This window comes from Hyperolius riggenbachi, chromosome 7 (genome assembly GCF_040937935.1).
Source record: "Hyperolius riggenbachi isolate aHypRig1 chromosome 7, aHypRig1.pri, whole genome shotgun sequence".
NCBI classification, from domain to species: Eukaryota; Metazoa; Chordata; class Amphibia; order Anura; family Hyperoliidae; genus Hyperolius; species Hyperolius riggenbachi.
Window position 1 is genome coordinate 318,242,740 of NC_090652.1, and position 19,004 is coordinate 318,261,743.

Sequence of the window (19,004 nt, forward strand, 5' to 3'; positions counted from 1 at the left end):
CATTGCACTGCACTAGCTAAAAAAATCCACTATACACATGCACTGGTGTAGCATTGGCCTGCTGCCATATTGGCCAACGTAACACGCCAGTGTGAAAGAGGCCTCAGATGCAATACTGGAGAGTGCATAAAATGCATCAATCTATAGGGGGCGCTGTGATATTTAACACAAAAAACACGTCAAGCATTCTGAATTCCCAAACTCAAAAGCCACTGCTGCCCAACACAGACATATTTCGGGTTCGCCCTGGTCTGACCCCGCCATATATATATATATATATGTATATACATATATACAGGTTGTCTTCGGTAAACCAACGAGATCGGGACAGCAAAATGTCATTTTAGTGGTTTAAAAAAAAAAATTTTCTCATAAATGTTTTAATAATAACTTGAGTCTTTTTCCGTGAAAATGTGTCCACAGCAGCACAATGGAAAATTTATAGAAAATGCACGCAATATCTAGAAAAAAAAGCTGCCAAGCTGTCCGATTTTATGTCACACACACAACGCAATGTTGCATGACGTGAACCACCCAATGACTGACAGAGATGTATGTTGTGAGGTGTTACCGTGCAGGAGAACTTGGCCAAAATCCGCCACTTCCTGCCCAGACATCTGTATGTTGTGGGTCCCCCCTCCCCCCACTATACATACAGCACTGTTTGTTTACACAGTTAGGCAGTAAAGGCCGGTGGGTTGCCGCTCTGAAGACCGCTAGTGTGTAAGTTAGTCCTTTGGGACCCCAGAAATGGTTCCTCTGTCCTCGGTTCTGGTCTGCTTCCTGCGCAGACGGTCAGTGTTATGGCGACAGTTACTGCATATTATAATGTAATCTCGGAATCTTGCTGCGTCCATCAACACGACTCATCAATCACTCAATGGCTTTTCACTCAAATACAAAATTACTTTAAATGAGAAGTTCGATGGTTCCAGCATGGTGGAGACTCAGTACAGGAGGACTAGCGTTTTCTGTGATATTTTTACAAATTAAAGCACACCTGTGGTGAGAGGGATATGGCGGCTGCCATATTTATTTCCTTTTAAACAATGCACATTGCCTGGCTGTCCTGTTGATCCTCTGCCTTTAATACTGTTAGCCATACACCCTGAACAAGCATGCAGCAGATCAGGTGCTCTGACTGAAGTGCGACTGAATTAGCTGCAGCCAAATAGATGAACAGGACAGCCAGACAGCTGGTATTGTTTTTATTATTATTATTTAGTATTTATATAGCACCAACATCTTCCACAGTGCTGTACAGTGTATATTGTCTTGTCACTGACTTTCCTCAGAGGAGCTCACAGTCTGGGGCCGATTTAAGGGGAAGCCAATTAACTTATCTGTATGTTTTTGGGATGTGGGGGGAAACCAGAGTACCCGGAGAACACCTGTGCAGACACGGGGAGAACATGGAAACTCCGTGCAGATAGTACCATGGCTGGGATTTGAACCAGGGACCCAGCGCTGCAAGGCGAGAGCGCTAACCACGACGCCACCGTGCTGTTGATAAAAAAAAAAATATGGCTGCCTTCATATCCTCTGCAGTTTGAGGATCCTTTAAAGCAAATCCTCCTGCTCTGTTAGGAGTGACGTTATACGAGGTTACGCGTTTTTCCATGAATGAGCAGTGTTTGGCGAGTAGCGATCGGGGGGCGCGTGTTTTTCCGTGAATGAGCAGTGTTTGGCGAGTAGCGATCGGTGGCCGCGTACGGTGTGTTGTGTGAATAGGAATCACGCAGTATGGGAAGAGACTGACACACTGATGAATACAGTAATTAGTGTGACAGTGTCTGGGATCATGTGATCTCACCGATGAGTCACCGGATATATATCGGATACTACAGAGCAATCTCGGCTGAGGGTCTCTGCTATTCCTCCCCCGCTATCATCAGGGGATACGGCCATCAAAGGGCTGAAATTAGATGCTGACGGCACTTGAAGTGAATTGGAGGAGGGTGAAGAGGGGGGGGTGAGAGATGCTGGTGGGTCACATGATGCTCCGTTGCCGTGGAGGGTTGCTATGGTTACTGCATCCAGCTACCCTGCTCACTGCATGCAATACAACACAACAGGGGCTGCGTGCGATGCGTTACATCCGAATACTGTGTGTGTGTGAGAAGCGGGCTGCCGGCAACACCGACGCGAAGAAACGGCGAATTCCGCTACACAACCCGCAGCTATGAATAAACCGAGCGCTCACTGTCACTGCTGTGCAGGCTCTTGAAGTAGCCACGGAAGGTTTACTCAAAAAGATCATTTATTCAGATCCTCAAACAAAATGACGTTGAATATCGTAAAGTATCTATAGTGGTCAAAAAAAATTACACACACATAATATACACAGATATCTACACTACTAGTGGTACTCCGAACAGGAAGCATAACTCTTCTTCAGACAGTGCTGCTGTATATAAGGTAAAGTGTACAGGTGGTAGAGTCCGTAGTCCAGCAGCAAAAGAGTGAGGGCTGGACCCACTACAGTGATATGGAGACCGACATGTTTGTTTTCCCCTCCTAAACAATGCAGATTGACTGGCTGGCCTGCTGATCCTCTGCCTCTAATACTTTTAGCCATAGCCCCTGAACAAGCATGCAGATCAGGTGCTCTGACTGAAGTGTGACTGGATTAGCTGCATGCTTGTTTCAGGTGTGTGATTCAGACACTACTGCAGCCAGAAAGCTCAGCAGGGCAGCCAGGTAACTGGTATTGTTTAACAGGAAAGAAATATGTCAGCCTCCATATCCCTCTCACTTCAGGTGTGCTTTGACCCTTGCTGTTGATTAATGCTAGGTCCTGGGCCTCTCTTCAGTGCACAATGCCTCCCATGTATAATGTGGTTGTGCTGCATTTAGATGGCAGTTCTCATGTATTTGTGATTTGCTGGAATTTGCAGCCTTCAGCAGTGGGATGGATCTGCGCCTCGCCGCGATGATGTCACAGAGGAGGCGGGGTTTTCTCTGGCGGGACGAGCAGACTTGCTGCAGGACTTCTATGCATTGTGATTGGTGTAAGCCTTGTGTCTCTGCATGTGATGAATCCATCGAGGAGATGAGATCACACGCCATTATCTCCCGTCTGATCGATTGATGGCCGGTCTGACAGGAAGCAGCTCAGAGCATTAGAGTGCAGAACTGACCGGAGAGGAATAATGAGCGGTCAGAGAGGTCAGACCGCCGGCTACGGTGTCTGCAGGGGATCAACATTCACCATCACACCCCAGAGCGTTATATACTATGAGGAGGGAGAGAAACACCAGCACTAAAAACAGGAGCTTTACTTGTGGGTAATGTAATGTGCAGCAACAACAGCACTACAATATGGCAGTATAATGCAGGCACTGTAACAGGGAGCACTATAATGGATCATGTACAGTAAAAGCTGTTACTCTGAGCTTATACTGATAGGAAACTAGCTGCAGTGTGTTGTGTACACTTTGCTTGGAGTGCCAGACTACCCAACAGCCAAGAAAAAAAAAAAAAAAGCTGGCTCTGGCACCAACGGTTTTCAGTTGGACTCTGGGGGTGGTCAAGTTATTGGATCCCTCTGATCTGAGGTTGTGGGCGGTGTGGCGCAGTTGCAACAAATCCTGCGGGTATCCGGGGCCTAGGTCATGTAGAGATTTGAATGTTCGCATGACAATTTTAAAAAGGATTCTCCATTTTATGGGTAACCAGTCTGTCATGCTGCCCCTACCTTTTGGAATGCCTTGCCAATCATAATTAATACAACTCCAACCCTTTGCAAGTTATAAATCAAATCTGAAAAGCCACCTGGTTAGTGTGGTATTTATAATCACATAATTTCCCCTGTACACATCACTATGTACTGATCCGAGACACGCTTATGGGCTTTGAATCCTACGGGAGAAAAGTGCTTTACAAATGCTTCATTGCTGTTTTTGTACGTACCTGCGCCACCTCCTCAAAGTCATCGTGCCGCTTCTGTAGAGCGCGAGCCCGGTGCAGCGACTTCCCCACGCCCGTGTGTTTACTGAGGAAGGCTTCTCCGTGGTTCTCGATCCAATCCAGCACCTGCGCGGGGGACAAACACAGCACAATGTAACACAATGTCACACATCGTCCATACAGCGTCACACAGCGTCTGTGCAATGTTACACAGCGTGCACGCAATTCCCTCTAGCGTCTGCTCACAATAAATCTGATGGAAGAATATGCTTTCATTGCACAGCTCTGACAGTAGAGAACCCTTCCCATAGCTGGAGAATAAACCTCTTTCCCTCCCATCTTTAGAGACCCCTTCCTCTAGTCTCGTTCAGTAATCTTAAAGCCAGATTCCAGATACTTTGTTTTAGTTTTGAATAGTCTGGTAAGATGTAAAACTCTCTTGTAGGTTTTTATCGCTGTCCTGTGATGCCATCTGTGAGAATTTCCATCACTTCCTTTCCAAACAGGAAGTGAAGAAATCTCTCCAAGAGCATTTGGTAGTGACGAAGAAAAATTCAGACTTTCTGTGGATTTCTCCTGGAGGAGACAGGAAGTCACAACTAAATCACACCATGTCCCTCACTTCCTGTCCCAGCCTCACAAAGCTCTGCACAGGCCCCGGGAACAAGACAAGAGAGAAAGCCTTTCCTATCAGGGCACAGACTGCAATAAAGAATCCACAACACTTCCTGTACCCTTCTACATTATTTGTCACACATTCTGATTAATAAATTCAACACAGGATAAACCAGGCATGGGCAAACTTGGCCCTCCAGCTGTTAAGGAGCTACAGGTCCCACAATGCATTGCAGGAGTCTGACAGCCACAGTCATGACTCATAAAGGCAAATGCATTGTGGGACTTGTAGTTCCTTAACAGCTGGAGGGCCAAGTTTGCTCATTCCTGGGATAAACCCTATAAGGAACGCTTCATAAAACATAACAGTTAATAAAGATAATTTAAAAGCTAAGCTGCAATATTGTATTAAAACTGATTGGTCAAAAAGAGGACAGGATCAAAGTTTGTTCTGGATCCCCATTAGCTTGCAATAAAAAAAACGCCTAGTGGGACCAGGATCACTGTATCCCTGACAAAATGAATGCTACTATTTATATAACCCCCCCTCCACCAAACCAACATGTTTTACCCCCTTAATTGGAGGCTTCGTCAGGGGAGGAAAGTGCCCAGTGCTAAGGGTGCAAGTGCATAGTGCAAAACAGCATTCAAATATATATTTCAATAGAGAGACAATAGGTCGGAGCGACATTCTCTCTTGCTGTAACAGCAGCCATTCCTAGGGAGAGTAGCAACAGTGCAGAACTTTCTCCATTTATAGACAATTTGTCTTACTGTGGATTGGTGAACTGCAAGGCTTTGGGAGATACTTTTACAACCCTTTCCAGCTTTATGCAAGTCAACAATTCCTAATTGTAGGTCTTCTGAGAGCTCTTTTATGTGAGGCATCATTCACATCAGGTAATGCTTCTTAGGAAAAGCAAACCCAAAACTGGTGTGTGTTTTTATCGGACAGGACAGCTGTAACCAACACCTGCAATCTCATCTCACTGATTGGACTCCAGCTGGCTGACACTTCACTCCAATTAGCTCTTGGAGATGTCATTAGTCTGGGGCTTCACATACCTTTCCCACCTGCACTGTGAATGTTTACATGGTGTGTTCAATAAAAACATGGAGACATTGAATTATTTGTGTGGTATTAGTTTAAGCAGACTGTGCTTGTCTATTGTTGGGAATTAGATGAAGATCAGATCACTTTATGACCAATTTGTGCAGAAATCCATAGAATTCCGGTTGCAATATTTTTTATTCAAACATTTTCAAAAAGAAACAGTCAAACATTTACATTTTGACAACATCAGATACAAGCTACATAATAAGTAGGATACATATTTTGAGGTATGGTAATAATCACTAATAACATCAATCAGAAAAGTTATAATGAATTAGTGTTACAGAAATAGTATAATCATGCAATGGGTCTGATTGGTAAGTAGGTAAGTTTCCAAAATTTTGCTTTATGATCTATAAACTAACGTCACTAAACAATAATAATGCTCGGCTTTGGAAAAATAATAAGGGTATGGGGTACATTTCTATGGTATCAACATGTGGTTGGTTTAGTCGGTTAAACAAGACTATACATTGCCCTGACATCTGGGAAATGGGGGATTAAAACTGCCCTACAGAGATCCCAGATGATGGGAAAAGCTGTCACATCAACCACACTTGCTACTAAAAACCAGTATCACATAGATCAAGAAAGGTAGTATCTGGAGAAATGTAGTATAATTATATCCAAAGTGTGTTATACTCTAACATGTAGCGAAATCCATATAACTCCAAAGGCTTCACATACTTTTACTGCTACTGTACATCAATTTATAGGATAGGAATAAAGTTTGGAGTCAATTAAACCCATTTTCAGTTGAAAAATACATACATTTACCCAGATCTGTGCATCAATCTTCAAAGAGGGACAAATAAAGAAGTAATGATGCCCACACATGGTACAATTTTTTCATTTTTTTTATTAGATAATTCCGTTAGATTATTCCATTAGATCGAATATAAAGATTTTCCAACATGTCCGCTCGGATTTTTATTGAAAAAAAAACAAAAAAACGGGATAATCGTTCATTTTTGTTGATCAAAAAAAAAAAAAAAGATTCTTTTAGATTTGATGGATTTGGTTGAATGCATGGGAAAATGGAACGTTTTTATTGTACCGTGTATGGACACCATTAGAGGGAAGAGGGACAGTTGGGAGCTATGTATTGGTATTTAGCCCCGCCCTTGGAGTGCCCTCCGGAAAATCATGTCCAGGTCGGTTTTCGGACCGAAACGCAGTCAGTGGAAAACGCTTCTTATTGTGTTTTACCCACAACTTACCATGAAACCATTTACTTGGATAAATGACAAAGTACCGCGTGTGATTTGGAGACACGTGTTTGTAATAAAAGTGGAACTATTCTCGGCGGTATAATCTCCGCCATGAGATCACATTCCAGCGGCCGATCGCAGACGCAGGAAACGCTGCTACCCATAAATAAATAATGTCCAGGACAACCCCCACAAACATCTCCGCTCGCTGGGCCACGCGTCTCGCTGGGCTTGTAAATCATTCTATATTTTATTACTTTGTGTTTTATCTTTCCATTATTTATACTGAATCATTCACAACATCAAATATTCATCACATCTCATGCTATTTATCTCGTTTGTTATAGAACCGTGGCGGTATGAGCCGTATTATGGAGGGGGGGAGGGGGGCACACACACACAGATCGCTGAACGACAGATCAGAGACAGTTGTGAGGACCACAATGGGCTCTATTCTCAAAGAGCCAAAAGTACCGCAAAATTTTACCGCTAAATTCCCGCCAGCGGTAAACTCCGCATTTTTTCCACATTCACTAATATTTTCCGCATGTTTTCCGCATGTGGGAAAAAAGATGCGGAAACAGCCATTATTCATGCGGGAATCATGCGGTAAAAAGGTCGCATGAAAAAGTGTTTCCAAAAAAAAAGTTAAAGTCCAGCAAGCACAGCCCTTAAGCCTCCACACTTCATTAAAGTCAATGGGATGCGGATTATATCACCTACTACTTGTAGGTGATAAAAAATCGGTAATTAACGACGAAATGATGCGCCTGAACATTTTTGAGAATTGATCTTTTATTGCGGAAAATACCGACTTTTGCGGAAATTTTTCCACATGAATCCCGCACTTTTACCACACTTTTTCCGCATGCGGGAAAAACATGCGGAGAATTTAGAGAATGCAAACTTGACGTTATTTTGGGTGCAAACTTCCTGCATGTACTTTACCGCATGCGGGAAGTCTTTGAGAATAGAGCCCAATGGGTGGAAGGCTGGATGGAGAGGATTCAGGACCGCTTCACGTTCGCTTTACAAAACGTTCTGTTCCCGGATCGGAAGGGACCGGATGCAAATTCATTCAATGTTCACCTATGGATTCGTTCACATCCGTCCATTCGAAAGGATCCATTCCGCATGATCCGCTGAACCGGAAGAAAGTTTCCTTTTTCTTTCGGACCGCTGAGCCCAGCTGTACGGAGCTGAAGTGCTGCACTGGAGGCAAGAGAAAACAGATGTTTCTGCACACTAGAGAAGAAACGGATTGTTCTAGATAGAAAAATCCACTTTGGGGATGGGGGATGCTCGACTGGGGAGGGGGAGTGTCTGGGGGCGGGATGTGGGAAACGGAGCGGAAGCAGCTGAACGGAGTGAAAACAAATCGGATCGGCCGGTAATAACCTCTGTTTTCACGGATCCGTTTGCCACTAGATTGCCAGTGTAAACCGGGCCCTAGCCATGATTCTCGGCGCGGCGGTTATGATTTGAAATAGTCTTCACCGCTGCGAGGTTGCCGTAGTTACGCTGCACTTTCTCGATATTCACTCAAAACGACTCCGTTCAAACAGATCCGATCTCCGAGTGAGGAAGATTGGTCTGCCTGATAAGAATGCTCATTCATTACAGAAGATGATCTTCAGGCGTCAGGTGAGTTCAATGAATCAGCCCTGCTAGGGGTGTAACCAGAGCTCATAGGGCCCCACAGATAGACTTTCATAGGGCCCCCGTATGGTCACACCCCTTCCCTTGCCTCCCCTTGGGGGCCCTCCATGGCCTGTGGGCCCATCTCACAAGGGTCCTACAACAAGTGCAGCCATCATGATCGTCACACCCATAACATGTGCAGCCACAGAACACCTGATCTGAGGTATAGTCCCCTGTATTGGAGGAAGGGTGGGTTAGTGTTTGGGTCCCCCCACAGCTCTGGGCCCCCCTGCTGCAATCGCATGGCCTCCCCCCTCTACTTACGCTCCTGTCTCCTGCGCTATCTATACGAGTAATGCTGGGCATACACGGGTTGATCCGGATCGACTCCCGCCGCGTCCCCCCGGATCGACTCCCGCTCGCCCCTGCCGGCGCTTGTTATCTTCCGCTCGATTCGCCGCTATTGTCCGCCCGCGGGTATCGAACGCGGAATCGAACCCCGCGGTGATCAGACACATCGGATATTATCAATCGAGCCATCAGGCCATCAGGCTCGATTGATAAGCCTCCCTCGACGCCGTGTGTAACTGCTCCCTGCAGCCTGGTAACTGCTCACTACTGCTGGTAACTGCTCCCTGCTGCCTGGTAACTGCTCCCTGCTGCCTGGTAACTGCTCCCTGCTGCCTGGTAACTGCTCACTACTGCTGGTAACTGCTCCCTGCAGCCTGGTAACTGCTCACTACTGCTGGTAACTGCTCACTGCTGCCTGGTAACTGCTCACTGCTGCCTGGTAACTGCTCACTGCTGCCTGGTAACTGCTCACTGCTGCTGGTAACTGCTCACTGCTGCTGGTAACTGCTCACTGCTGCTGGTAACTGCTCGCTGCTGCCTGGTAACTGCTCACTGCTACCTGGTAACTGCTCGCTGCTGCCTTTGTAACTGCTCGCTGCTGCCTGGTAACTGCTCGCTGCAGGCTGGTAACTGCTCGCTGCAGCCTGGTTACTGCTCCTTGCTGCCTGGTTACTGCTCGCTGCAGCCTGGTAACTGCTCACTACTGCTGGTAACTGCTCACTACTGCTGGTAACTGCTCACTACTGCTGGTAACTGCTCACTACTGCTGGTAACTGATCACTGAAGCCTGGTAACTGCTCACTGCAGCCTGGTAACTGCTCACTGCAGCCTGGTAACTGCTCGCTGGTAACTGCTCGCTGCTGCCTGGTAACTGCTCACTGCTGCCTGGTAACTGCTCCCTGCTGCCTGGTAACTGCTCCCTGCTGCCTGGTAACTGCTCACTGCTGCAGCCTGGTAACTGCTCACTGCTGCAGCCTGGTAACTGCTCACTGCTGCAGCCTGGTAACTGCTCACTGCTGCAGCCTGGTAACTGCTCACTGCTGCAGCCTGGTAACTGCTCACTGCTGCAGCCTGGTAACTGCTCACTGCTGCAGCCTGGTAACTGCTCACTGCTGCAGCCTGGTAACTGCTCACTGCTGCAGCCTGGTAACTGCTCACTGCTGCAGCCTGGTAACTGCTCACTGCTGCAGCCTGGTAACTGCTCACTGTTGCAGCCTGGTAACTGCTCATTGCTTCCTGGTAAGTGTTCACTGCTGCCTGGTAACTGCTCACTGCAGCCTGGTAACTGCTCACTACTGCTGGTAACTGCTCCCTGCAGCCTGGTAACTGCTCACTACTGCTGGTAACTGCTCACTGCTGCCTGGTAACTGCTCACTGCTGCCTGGTAACTGCTCACTGCTGCTGGTAACTGCTCACTGCTGCTGGTAACTGCTCACTGCTGCTGGTAACTGCTCGCTGCTGCCTGGTAACTGCTCACTGCTACCTGGTAACTGCTCGCTGCTGCCTTTGTAACTGCTCGCTGCTGCCTGGTAACTGCTCGCTGCAGGCTGGTAACTGCTCGCTGCAGCCTGGTTACTGCTCCTTGCTGCCTGGTTACTGCTCGCTGCAGCCTGGTAACTGCTCACTACTGCTGGTAACTGCTCACTACTGCTGGTAACTGCTCACTACTGCTGGTAACTGCTCACTACTGCTGGTAACTGATCACTGAAGCCTGGTAACTGCTCACTGCAGCCTGGTAACTGCTCACTGCAGCCTGGTAACTGCTCGCTGGTAACTGCTCGCTGCTGCCTGGTAACTGCTCACTGCTGCCTGGTAACTGCTCCCTGCTGCCTGGTAACTGCTCCCTGCTGCCTGGTAACTGCTCGCTGCAGCCTGGTAACTGCTCACTGCTGCAGCCTGGTAACTGCTCACTGCTGCAGCCTGGTAACTGCTCACTGCTGCAGCCTGGTAACTGCTCACTGCTGCAGCCTGGTAACTGCTCACTGCTGCAGCCTGGTAACTGCTCACTGCTGCAGCCTGGTAACTGCTCACTGCTGCAGCCTGGTAACTGCTCACTGCTGCAGCCTGGTAACTGCTCACTGCTGCAGCCTGGTAACTGCTCACTGCTGCAGCCTGGTAACTGCTCACTGCTGCAGCCTGGTAACTGCTCACTGCTGCAGCCTGGTAACTGCTCACTGTTGCAGCCTGGTAACTGCTCATTGCTTCCTGGTAAGTGTTCACTGCTGCCTGGTAACTGCTCACTACTGCTGGTAACTGCTCCCTGCAGCCTGGTAACTGCTCACTACTGCTGGTAACTGCTCACTGCTGCCTGGTAACTGCTCACTGCTGCCTGGTAACTGCTCACTGCTGCCTGGTAACTGCTCACTGCTGCCTGGTAACTGCTCACTGCTGCTGGTAACTGCTCACTGCTGCTGGTAACTGCTCACTGCTGCTGGTAACTGCTCACTGCTGCTGGTAACTGCTCGCTGCTGCCTGGTAACTGCTCACTGCTACCTGGTAACTGCTCGCTGCTGCCTTTGTAACTGCTCGCTGCTGCCTGGTAACTGCTCGCTGCAGCCTGGTTACTGCTCCTTGCTGCCTGGTTACTGCTCGCTGCAGCCTGGTAACTGCTCACTACTGCTGGTAACTGCTCACTACTGCTGGTAACTGCTCACTACTGCTGGTAACTGATCACTGCAGCCTGGTAACTGCTCACTGCAGCCTGGTAACTGCTCACTGGTAACTGCTCACTGCTGCCTGGTAACTGCTCACTGCTGCCTGGTAACTGCTCCCTGCTGCCTGGTAACTGCTCCCTGCTGCCTGGTAACTGCTCCCTGCTGCCTGGTAACTGCTCCCTGCTGCCTGGTAACTGCTCCCTGCTGCCTGGTAACTGCTCACTGCTGCAGCCTGGTAACTGCTCACTGCTGCAGCCTGGTAACTGCTCACTGCTGCAGCCTGGTAACTGCTCACTGCTGCAGCCTGGTAACTGCTCACTGCTGCAGCCTGGTAACTGCTCACTGCTGCAGCCTGGTAACTGCTCACTGCTGCAGCCTGGTAACTGCTCATTGCTTCCTGGTAAGTGTTCACTGCTGCCTGGTAACTGCTCACTGCAGCCTGGTAACTGCTCACTGCAGCCTGGTAACTGCTCACTGCAGCCTGGTAACTGCTCACTGCAGCCTGGTAACTGCAGCCTGGTAACTGCTCACTGCTGCCTGGTAACGTCTGCTCACTGCTGCCTGTTAACTGCTTCCTGGTAACTGCTCACTGCAGCCTGATAACTGCTCACTGCTTCCTGATAACTGCTGCCTGGTAACTGCTCACTGCTGCCTGGTAACTGCTGCCCGGTAACTGCTCACTGCAGCCTGATAACTGCTCACTGCAGCCTGATAACTGCTCACTGCAGCCTGATAACTGCTGCCTGGTAACTGCTCACTGCTGCCTGGTAACTGCTTGCTGAGCACACAGCTCAACTGCCTGTGGAATAGTGGCCTTGCTATCGCTGATGCATAGGTAATTTCTGTAACCTTTGGCCAATGTGATGTAATTGGGGCTTTATAAATAGATTGAGTTCCTCTGAAAATTTCTACAGCCGCTACCCGCCCACATTGCCTGATTGCCTCTGCTGGGGGTACAGCTTAGGGAGGGGGTAACTCCACAGAGAGGAACAGCCGGGAAGGATTATACAGCAATCATTATTTTTCATTTTGATGTTCTGATTGTAGTCGGCTACAAAGCTTGCCATTCCTGCTGGACACATCTGTTGTGAGCAGATAGGAGCTCAGGAGCCCAGGACTGCAGAGAGGGTCCCGGGGACAATAGAGGAGGCTGCACACGTGACTGGGGCCTTTGTCTCCGGATATCTGGCCTATGAAGGGCCGCTAGTGTACTGCTGTCTCTGATAATGGCTCCGAGTGCCTCATCCGCATCACACACCGGAGGCCGATCACTCATCAGCAGCCTGTCCTCCAATGCCAGACTGGGGGGGGCAGGGACGCTGTGACATCACACCAGAGGGGGATGCGAAAGTTTGGGCAACCTTGTTAATCATCATGATTTTCCTGTATAAATCGTTGGTTGTTACGATAAAAACATGTCAGTTAAATAGATCATATAGGAGACACACACAGTGATATTTGAGAAGTGAAATGAAGTTTATTGGATTTACAGAAAGTGTGCAATAATTGTTTAAATAAAATGAGGCAGGTGCATAAATTTGGGCACCACAAAAAAGAAATGAAATCCATATTTAGTAGATCCTCCTTTTGCAGAAATTACAGCCTCTAAACGCTTCCTGTAGGTTCCAATGAGAGTCTGGATTCTGGTTATAGGTATTTTGGACCAATCCTTTTTACATAATATCTTTAGTTCATTCAGGTTTGATGGCTTCCGAGCGTGGACAGCTCTCTTTAACTCACAGCACAGATTTTCAATTATATTCAGGTCTGGGGACTGAGATGGCCATTCCAGAACATTGTACTTGTTCCTCTGCATGAAGGCCTTAGTGGATTTTGAGCAGTGATTAGGGTTGTTGTCTTGTTGAAAGATCCAGCCCTGGCACAGCTTCAGCTTTGTCACTGATCCCTGGACATTGGTCTCCAGAATCTGCTGATACTGAGTGGAATCCATGCGTCCCTCAACTTTGACAAGATTCCCAGTCCCTGCACTGGCCACACAGCCCCACAGCATGATGGAACCACCACCATATTTTACTGTAGGTAGCAGGTGTTTTTCTTGGAATGCTGTGTTCTTTTTTCTCCATGCATAACGCCCCTTGTTATGCCCAAATAACTCCATTTTAGTTTCAGCAGTCCACAGCACCTTATTCCAAAATGAAGCTGGCTTGTCCAAATGTGCTTTAGCACACCTCAAGCGGCTCTGTTTGTGCTGTGAGCGGAGAAAAGGCTTCCTCTACATACAGCATCTCCTTGTGTAAAGTGCGCCGAATGGTTGAACGATGCACAGTGACTCCATCTGCAGCAAGATGATGTTGTAGGTCTTTGGTGCTGGTCTGTGGGTTGACTGACTTTTCTCACCATTCGTTGCTTCTGTTTATCCGAGATTTTTTTTGGTCTGCCACTTCGAGCCTTAACTTGAACTGAGCCTGTTGTCTTCCATTTCCTCAATATGTTCCTAACTGTGGAAACAGACAGCTGAAATCTCTGAGACAGCTTTCTGTATCCTTCCCCTAAACCATGATGGAGAACAATCTTTGTCTTCAGGTCATTTAAGAGTTGTTTTGAGACCCCATGTTGCTACTCTTCAGAGAAAATTAAAAGAGGAGGGAAACTTACAATTGACCCCCTTAAATACGCTTTCTCATAATTGGATTCCCCTGTGTATGTAGGTCAGGGGTCACTGAGCTTACCAAGCCAATTTGAGTTCCAATAATTAGTTCAAAAGGTTTTGGAAACAATTAAATTCCCAAATTTATGCACCTGCCTAATTTTATTTAAACAATTATTGCACACTTTCTGTAAATCCAATAAACTTCATTTCACTTCTCAATTATCACTGTGTGTGTCTCCTATATGATATATATATAATAGACATTTTTTATCGTAACAACCAATGATTTATACTGGAAAATCATGACAATTAACAAGGTTGCCCAAACTTTCGCATCCCACTGTATATAGCTCTGACATATTCCACAACGCTGTACAGAGATCACTGATCCATTCCATCAGTCTCTGCACCAGAGGAGCTTACACTCTAATGTCCTCACTACAGTCACACACTATTATTATTATACACTTATATAGCTCTGACATCATCCACAGCACTGTACAGAGATCACTGATCCATTCCCACCAGTCTCTGCACCAGAGGAGCTTACACTCTAATGTCCTCACCACAGTCACACACTATTATTATTATACACTTATATAGCTCTGACATATACCACAGCGCTGTACAGAGATCACTGATCCATTCCCATCAGTCTCTGCACCAGAGGAGCTTACACTCTAATGTCCTCACCACAGTCACACACTATTATTATTATACACTTATATAGCTCTGACATACACCACAGCGCTGTACAGAGATCACTGATCCATTCCCATCAGTCTCTGCACCAGAGGAGCTTACACTCTAATGTCCTCACCACAGTCACACACTATTATTATTATACACTTATATAGCTCTGACATACACCACAGCGCTGTACAGAGATCACTGATCCATTCCCATCAGTCTCTGCACCAGAGGAGCTTACACTCTAATGTCCTCACCACAGTCACACACTATTATTATTATACACTTATATAGCTCTGACATACACCACAGCGCTGTACAGAGATCACTGATCCATTCCCATCAGTCTCTGCACCAGAGGAGCTTACACTCTAATGTCCTCACCACAGTCACACACTTATTATTATACACTTATATAGCTCTGACATAATCCACAGCACTGTGCAGAGTGGCGTAGTGGTTAGCGCTCTCGCCTTACAGCGATGGGTCCCTGGTTCGAATCCCAGCCAGGGCACAATCTGCAAAGAGTTTGTATGTTCTCTCCGTGTCTGCGTGGGTTTCCTCCGGGCACTCCGGTTTCCTCCCACATTCCAAAAAAAAACCCCACACAGATAAGTTAATTGGCTCCCTCTAAAAAAAAAAAATAAAAAATAATTGGCCCTAGACTACAGTACTTACACTACATAATATAGACATATGGCAATGGTAGGGATTAGATTGTGAGCTCCGTGGAGGGACAGTTAGTGACAAGATATATATATATATATATATATATATATACACTGTACAGCGCTGCGTAATATGTCGGCGCTATATAAATACTAAATAATAATAATAATTCCCATCAGTCTCTGCACCAGAGGAGCTAACACTCTAATATCCTTGTCGCAGTCACACACCCTCAGCAGGCCTGGCTGTGGCAGGGAACATATGGGAATGGTTGGGGAAAGCAGAGCAGTTGGAGGAAGCCCACACAAGCGCTGGGATAATCCTCCATGCAGACAGATTGCTGGTGGGAAGTGAGGTTGGGACCTCGGTGCTGTACAGTCAGATCACTCTGCAGCGTGTGGCCTGGCAGCCGGGGATGCGAGAACAGAATGTGCGGGAACCACCCCCAAGTAATTACCAACATCGCTGCGGCTCAGGAAGTACTACATGTCCCAGCATGTCCAGCCTCCAGAAGGGGCGTTCAACGCAAACTGAGAGATTTCATTCCAGATTGAGAGGAAGGCCCAGCAGAATCTGACAACTAAATAATAATAAAAAGAGAGAGGCGAACGCAGATCTGCGATTGTGGGACGCAGGCAGGGCGGCCGTTTCCATGGAGACAGTAAACTGATGCAGAGTTTAGCGGCTCTGCAGAATTTAATGTTAGCGTGGGGCAACGTCACAAAGTGTCCTCTCCTATACAGGGGTCACATTATCTACCCGAAACGCAGAGACATCTGTTAGGCAGGGGACACACTTGACACACACTTTTGTGCGCATTTTCTGCACATTAAAACTGAGTACTCATGTTAATCAGTGGGCTGGTTCACACTAAATGCATTTTTCGCGCGCAGAAAAACAACTGACATCCTGCAGGATAATTCTGCACATTTTGTCAGTTTTCTCCATCAATTACATCAGCTGCTGTGAAAAAAACACATACGTTTTTCTGATAACTCATATCATGGCTGCGCTAGCGTTTTGCGCGCGTCATAACGCATGTAATGGTTTATGCACGAAAACACACATTTTCAAGCGAAAAACGCGAACTTTTGAAAATTTGCTTTTGCGCGTGAAAAATTTGCGTTTGTGCTCATAAACCGTTACGCGTCTTATAACGTGCAAAACGCTAGCGCGCCCGTGACATGAGTTATCACAGTTTAGTGAATCACTCCCATGGTGTTCAGAAAACACCTGCAGGGAAACGTGCGCAGAAAACTGAAAGACAAGTGTGTCCCCAGCCTTTGGTGCCCAGTAAAGATACAGCGAGGAGAACGCCAGCGCATACCACTAAGGCTGCATCTGAAATGACCACCAGCTCAGTGTGCAGCACCTAAATAGATTTTCTGCACACTTCGCATTCAATTCAGATGCAAATCATATGCAAATCTGCTACTAATCATGCAAACAGGAAACTCAGGAGGAGGGGCTGGGAGCAGCTAACCTGACAGTTACATAGTTACAAAGTTAAGGAAAGGTGTGGGGGGGAAAGGCTGCGCATCCCTAAACACATGTTGCAATTGAATGGTTAATCGCACAGGCATACACCGCCTCTGCCCAGTAAAGATACAACCATTGGATTGACCGTACCACTGATCAGATGGTCAATGGTCCTGATCCACAGTGAACGATCGTTCCATCAATCCTTCCGTCCATCTGAATTTTGAAACAATTATTTTGGTCTGATTGGATTGCTTATCATTTTCCCCTCTGTCAGCGGCCCGAAACGACAATTTCCAATTGATCTCAATGATTGGATGGTCAATCGTCTGTAAGTATTTGCATATCATGGCCACTCCCCTTCCTCATTTGTGATAACGTGTCTCGCATCTGTGAATAAACAAACATCCAATCGCAGCTCAGGGCGTCGGCAATGAAACATCTGGCCTGGAAACCTCCTATGTCAGGCAACATGCTGGGACTTGTAGTTCTGCTCCTGCTGGAGGACGGCCTGGCGAGGCCTCAGATGATGTTTTGTGTCTCTCATTCTATTTATTACACAGAGAAAACCTGCAAAGTCTGAAGGGAAGACGGTAAATTCCACAAGTGCCGACAGATCGCTGTCATCTCCATACTCTGAATACATCAATCTCCCGCGGCAACAACTCGGCGAGACGGAGAATCAATATGTTACCGACAGGCTACAAATACAAGAAAAGGCCCTTCTGCATATTCATCAAAACCAGCGGCACAATCTCATAGCTGCTCAGCGGCGAGATCTGCGAAATACGCCGTTGAACACGGGGATCCGGATCCTCCAGCGCAACCATAACCGGCGTAATTACCCACATTATAGCCAGAAGTCTCCACCTGCAGCAACGCCGGATAGAAAACCACCCACACCAACACCAGATATAAACACCCACACCAATGCCGTTGTTTCCAATCGTTCATATGAATGATCAGAAACGAATGATCGTTCAGCAATTTGTACCATTAGTTGTCACCTTTAAACAAACACTAACAATCACTAACTACAAATATAGATACACACAATAACAATCACCGGTGTGAACACCAAATATAGCCAATAACCACGTGTGCCAATGCAGGCTGAATCCGGGGGGCAGTAAGCTGTGGGGGGGCCGGGTGCCGATGTGGCTGAATCATAACCTCCCCCCCCCCATCCCGCCATGAGAAAGCGCTGACCCACCTGCTGTACATCCTGCTGGAAGACGCAGAGCTGGAGCCGCTGGTGGAGGCGGACCTTGCGGTGCTGCCAGATGCTCTCCAGGCGGCGCTGGTGATGCAGGACTTCGTGAACCACGTCCAGGACCTGGTGGACCGCCTTGGAGTAGTTGGCAGTGGCTGTGAGTGATTCGGAATTGCCGGGGCTGAGCGGACGCTGCAATACATCCAGCAATGCCTTCCCATCCTGACTGACCTGCAGGGGGAGACAAAGAGCCACATCAATACAACAAACATGCTGCAAATGAAGAAAGAGACATAAAACAACGACATGCTACATGCAAAACCATCTATTTACTCAGCTCAGATTACACTTTAATTCTCAGGGCTGGAACAAGGACTGGAAAATTCTTAAGGGAGTGGAAAGAGGCACTTTCAGGGGAGGGGCAGAGGGCACTTCCTCAGGGGAGGGGCAGAGGGCACTTCCTCAGGGGAGGGGCAGAAGGAACTTCCTCAGGGGAGAGAAAGCAAGGCCCTAAAGGGTAGGAAAGAGGTCAGGGCAGGGACAGTAATGCCCTAAAGGGTAAAGGAAATGTTGGGGGAGTGACAAAGGATGAAACCTCAGGGGAGGGACAAAGGGCACTTCCTCAGGGGAGGGATAAAAGCACTTCCCCAGGAGAGAGAAAGTGAGGCCCTAAAGGGTAGAAAAAATGTCAGGGCAGGGACAGCAATGTCCTAAGGGGTAGAAGAGATTTCAGGGGAGGGATAAAGGATGCATCCTCAGGGGAAGGATAAAAGGCACTTGCTCAGGGGAGAGACAAAGGGTGCTTCCTCAGGGGAGGGATGGTAGGAGAGATACCCTCAGGAGAGGG

At 47.4% G+C, this 19,004-nt stretch overlaps 1 protein-coding gene across 8 annotated transcripts in view; it reads right to left on the reverse strand.

Moving 5' to 3' along the window:
* Positions 1-19,004, reverse strand: part of LOC137525248 (kalirin) — a 469,346-nt gene that overhangs the window by 243,683 nt on the left and 206,659 nt on the right. For all 8 annotated transcript variants that reach the window (XM_068246262.1, XM_068246265.1, XM_068246261.1 and 5 more), the window contains 2 exons: positions 18,158-18,388; positions 3,913-4,035 (listed from right to left, as the gene is read on the reverse strand). In XM_068246262.1, coding sequence (XP_068102363.1) covers positions 3,913-4,035; positions 18,158-18,388 — 354 coding nt within the window. The remainder of the gene's footprint in view (positions 1-3,912; positions 4,036-18,157; positions 18,389-19,004) is intronic.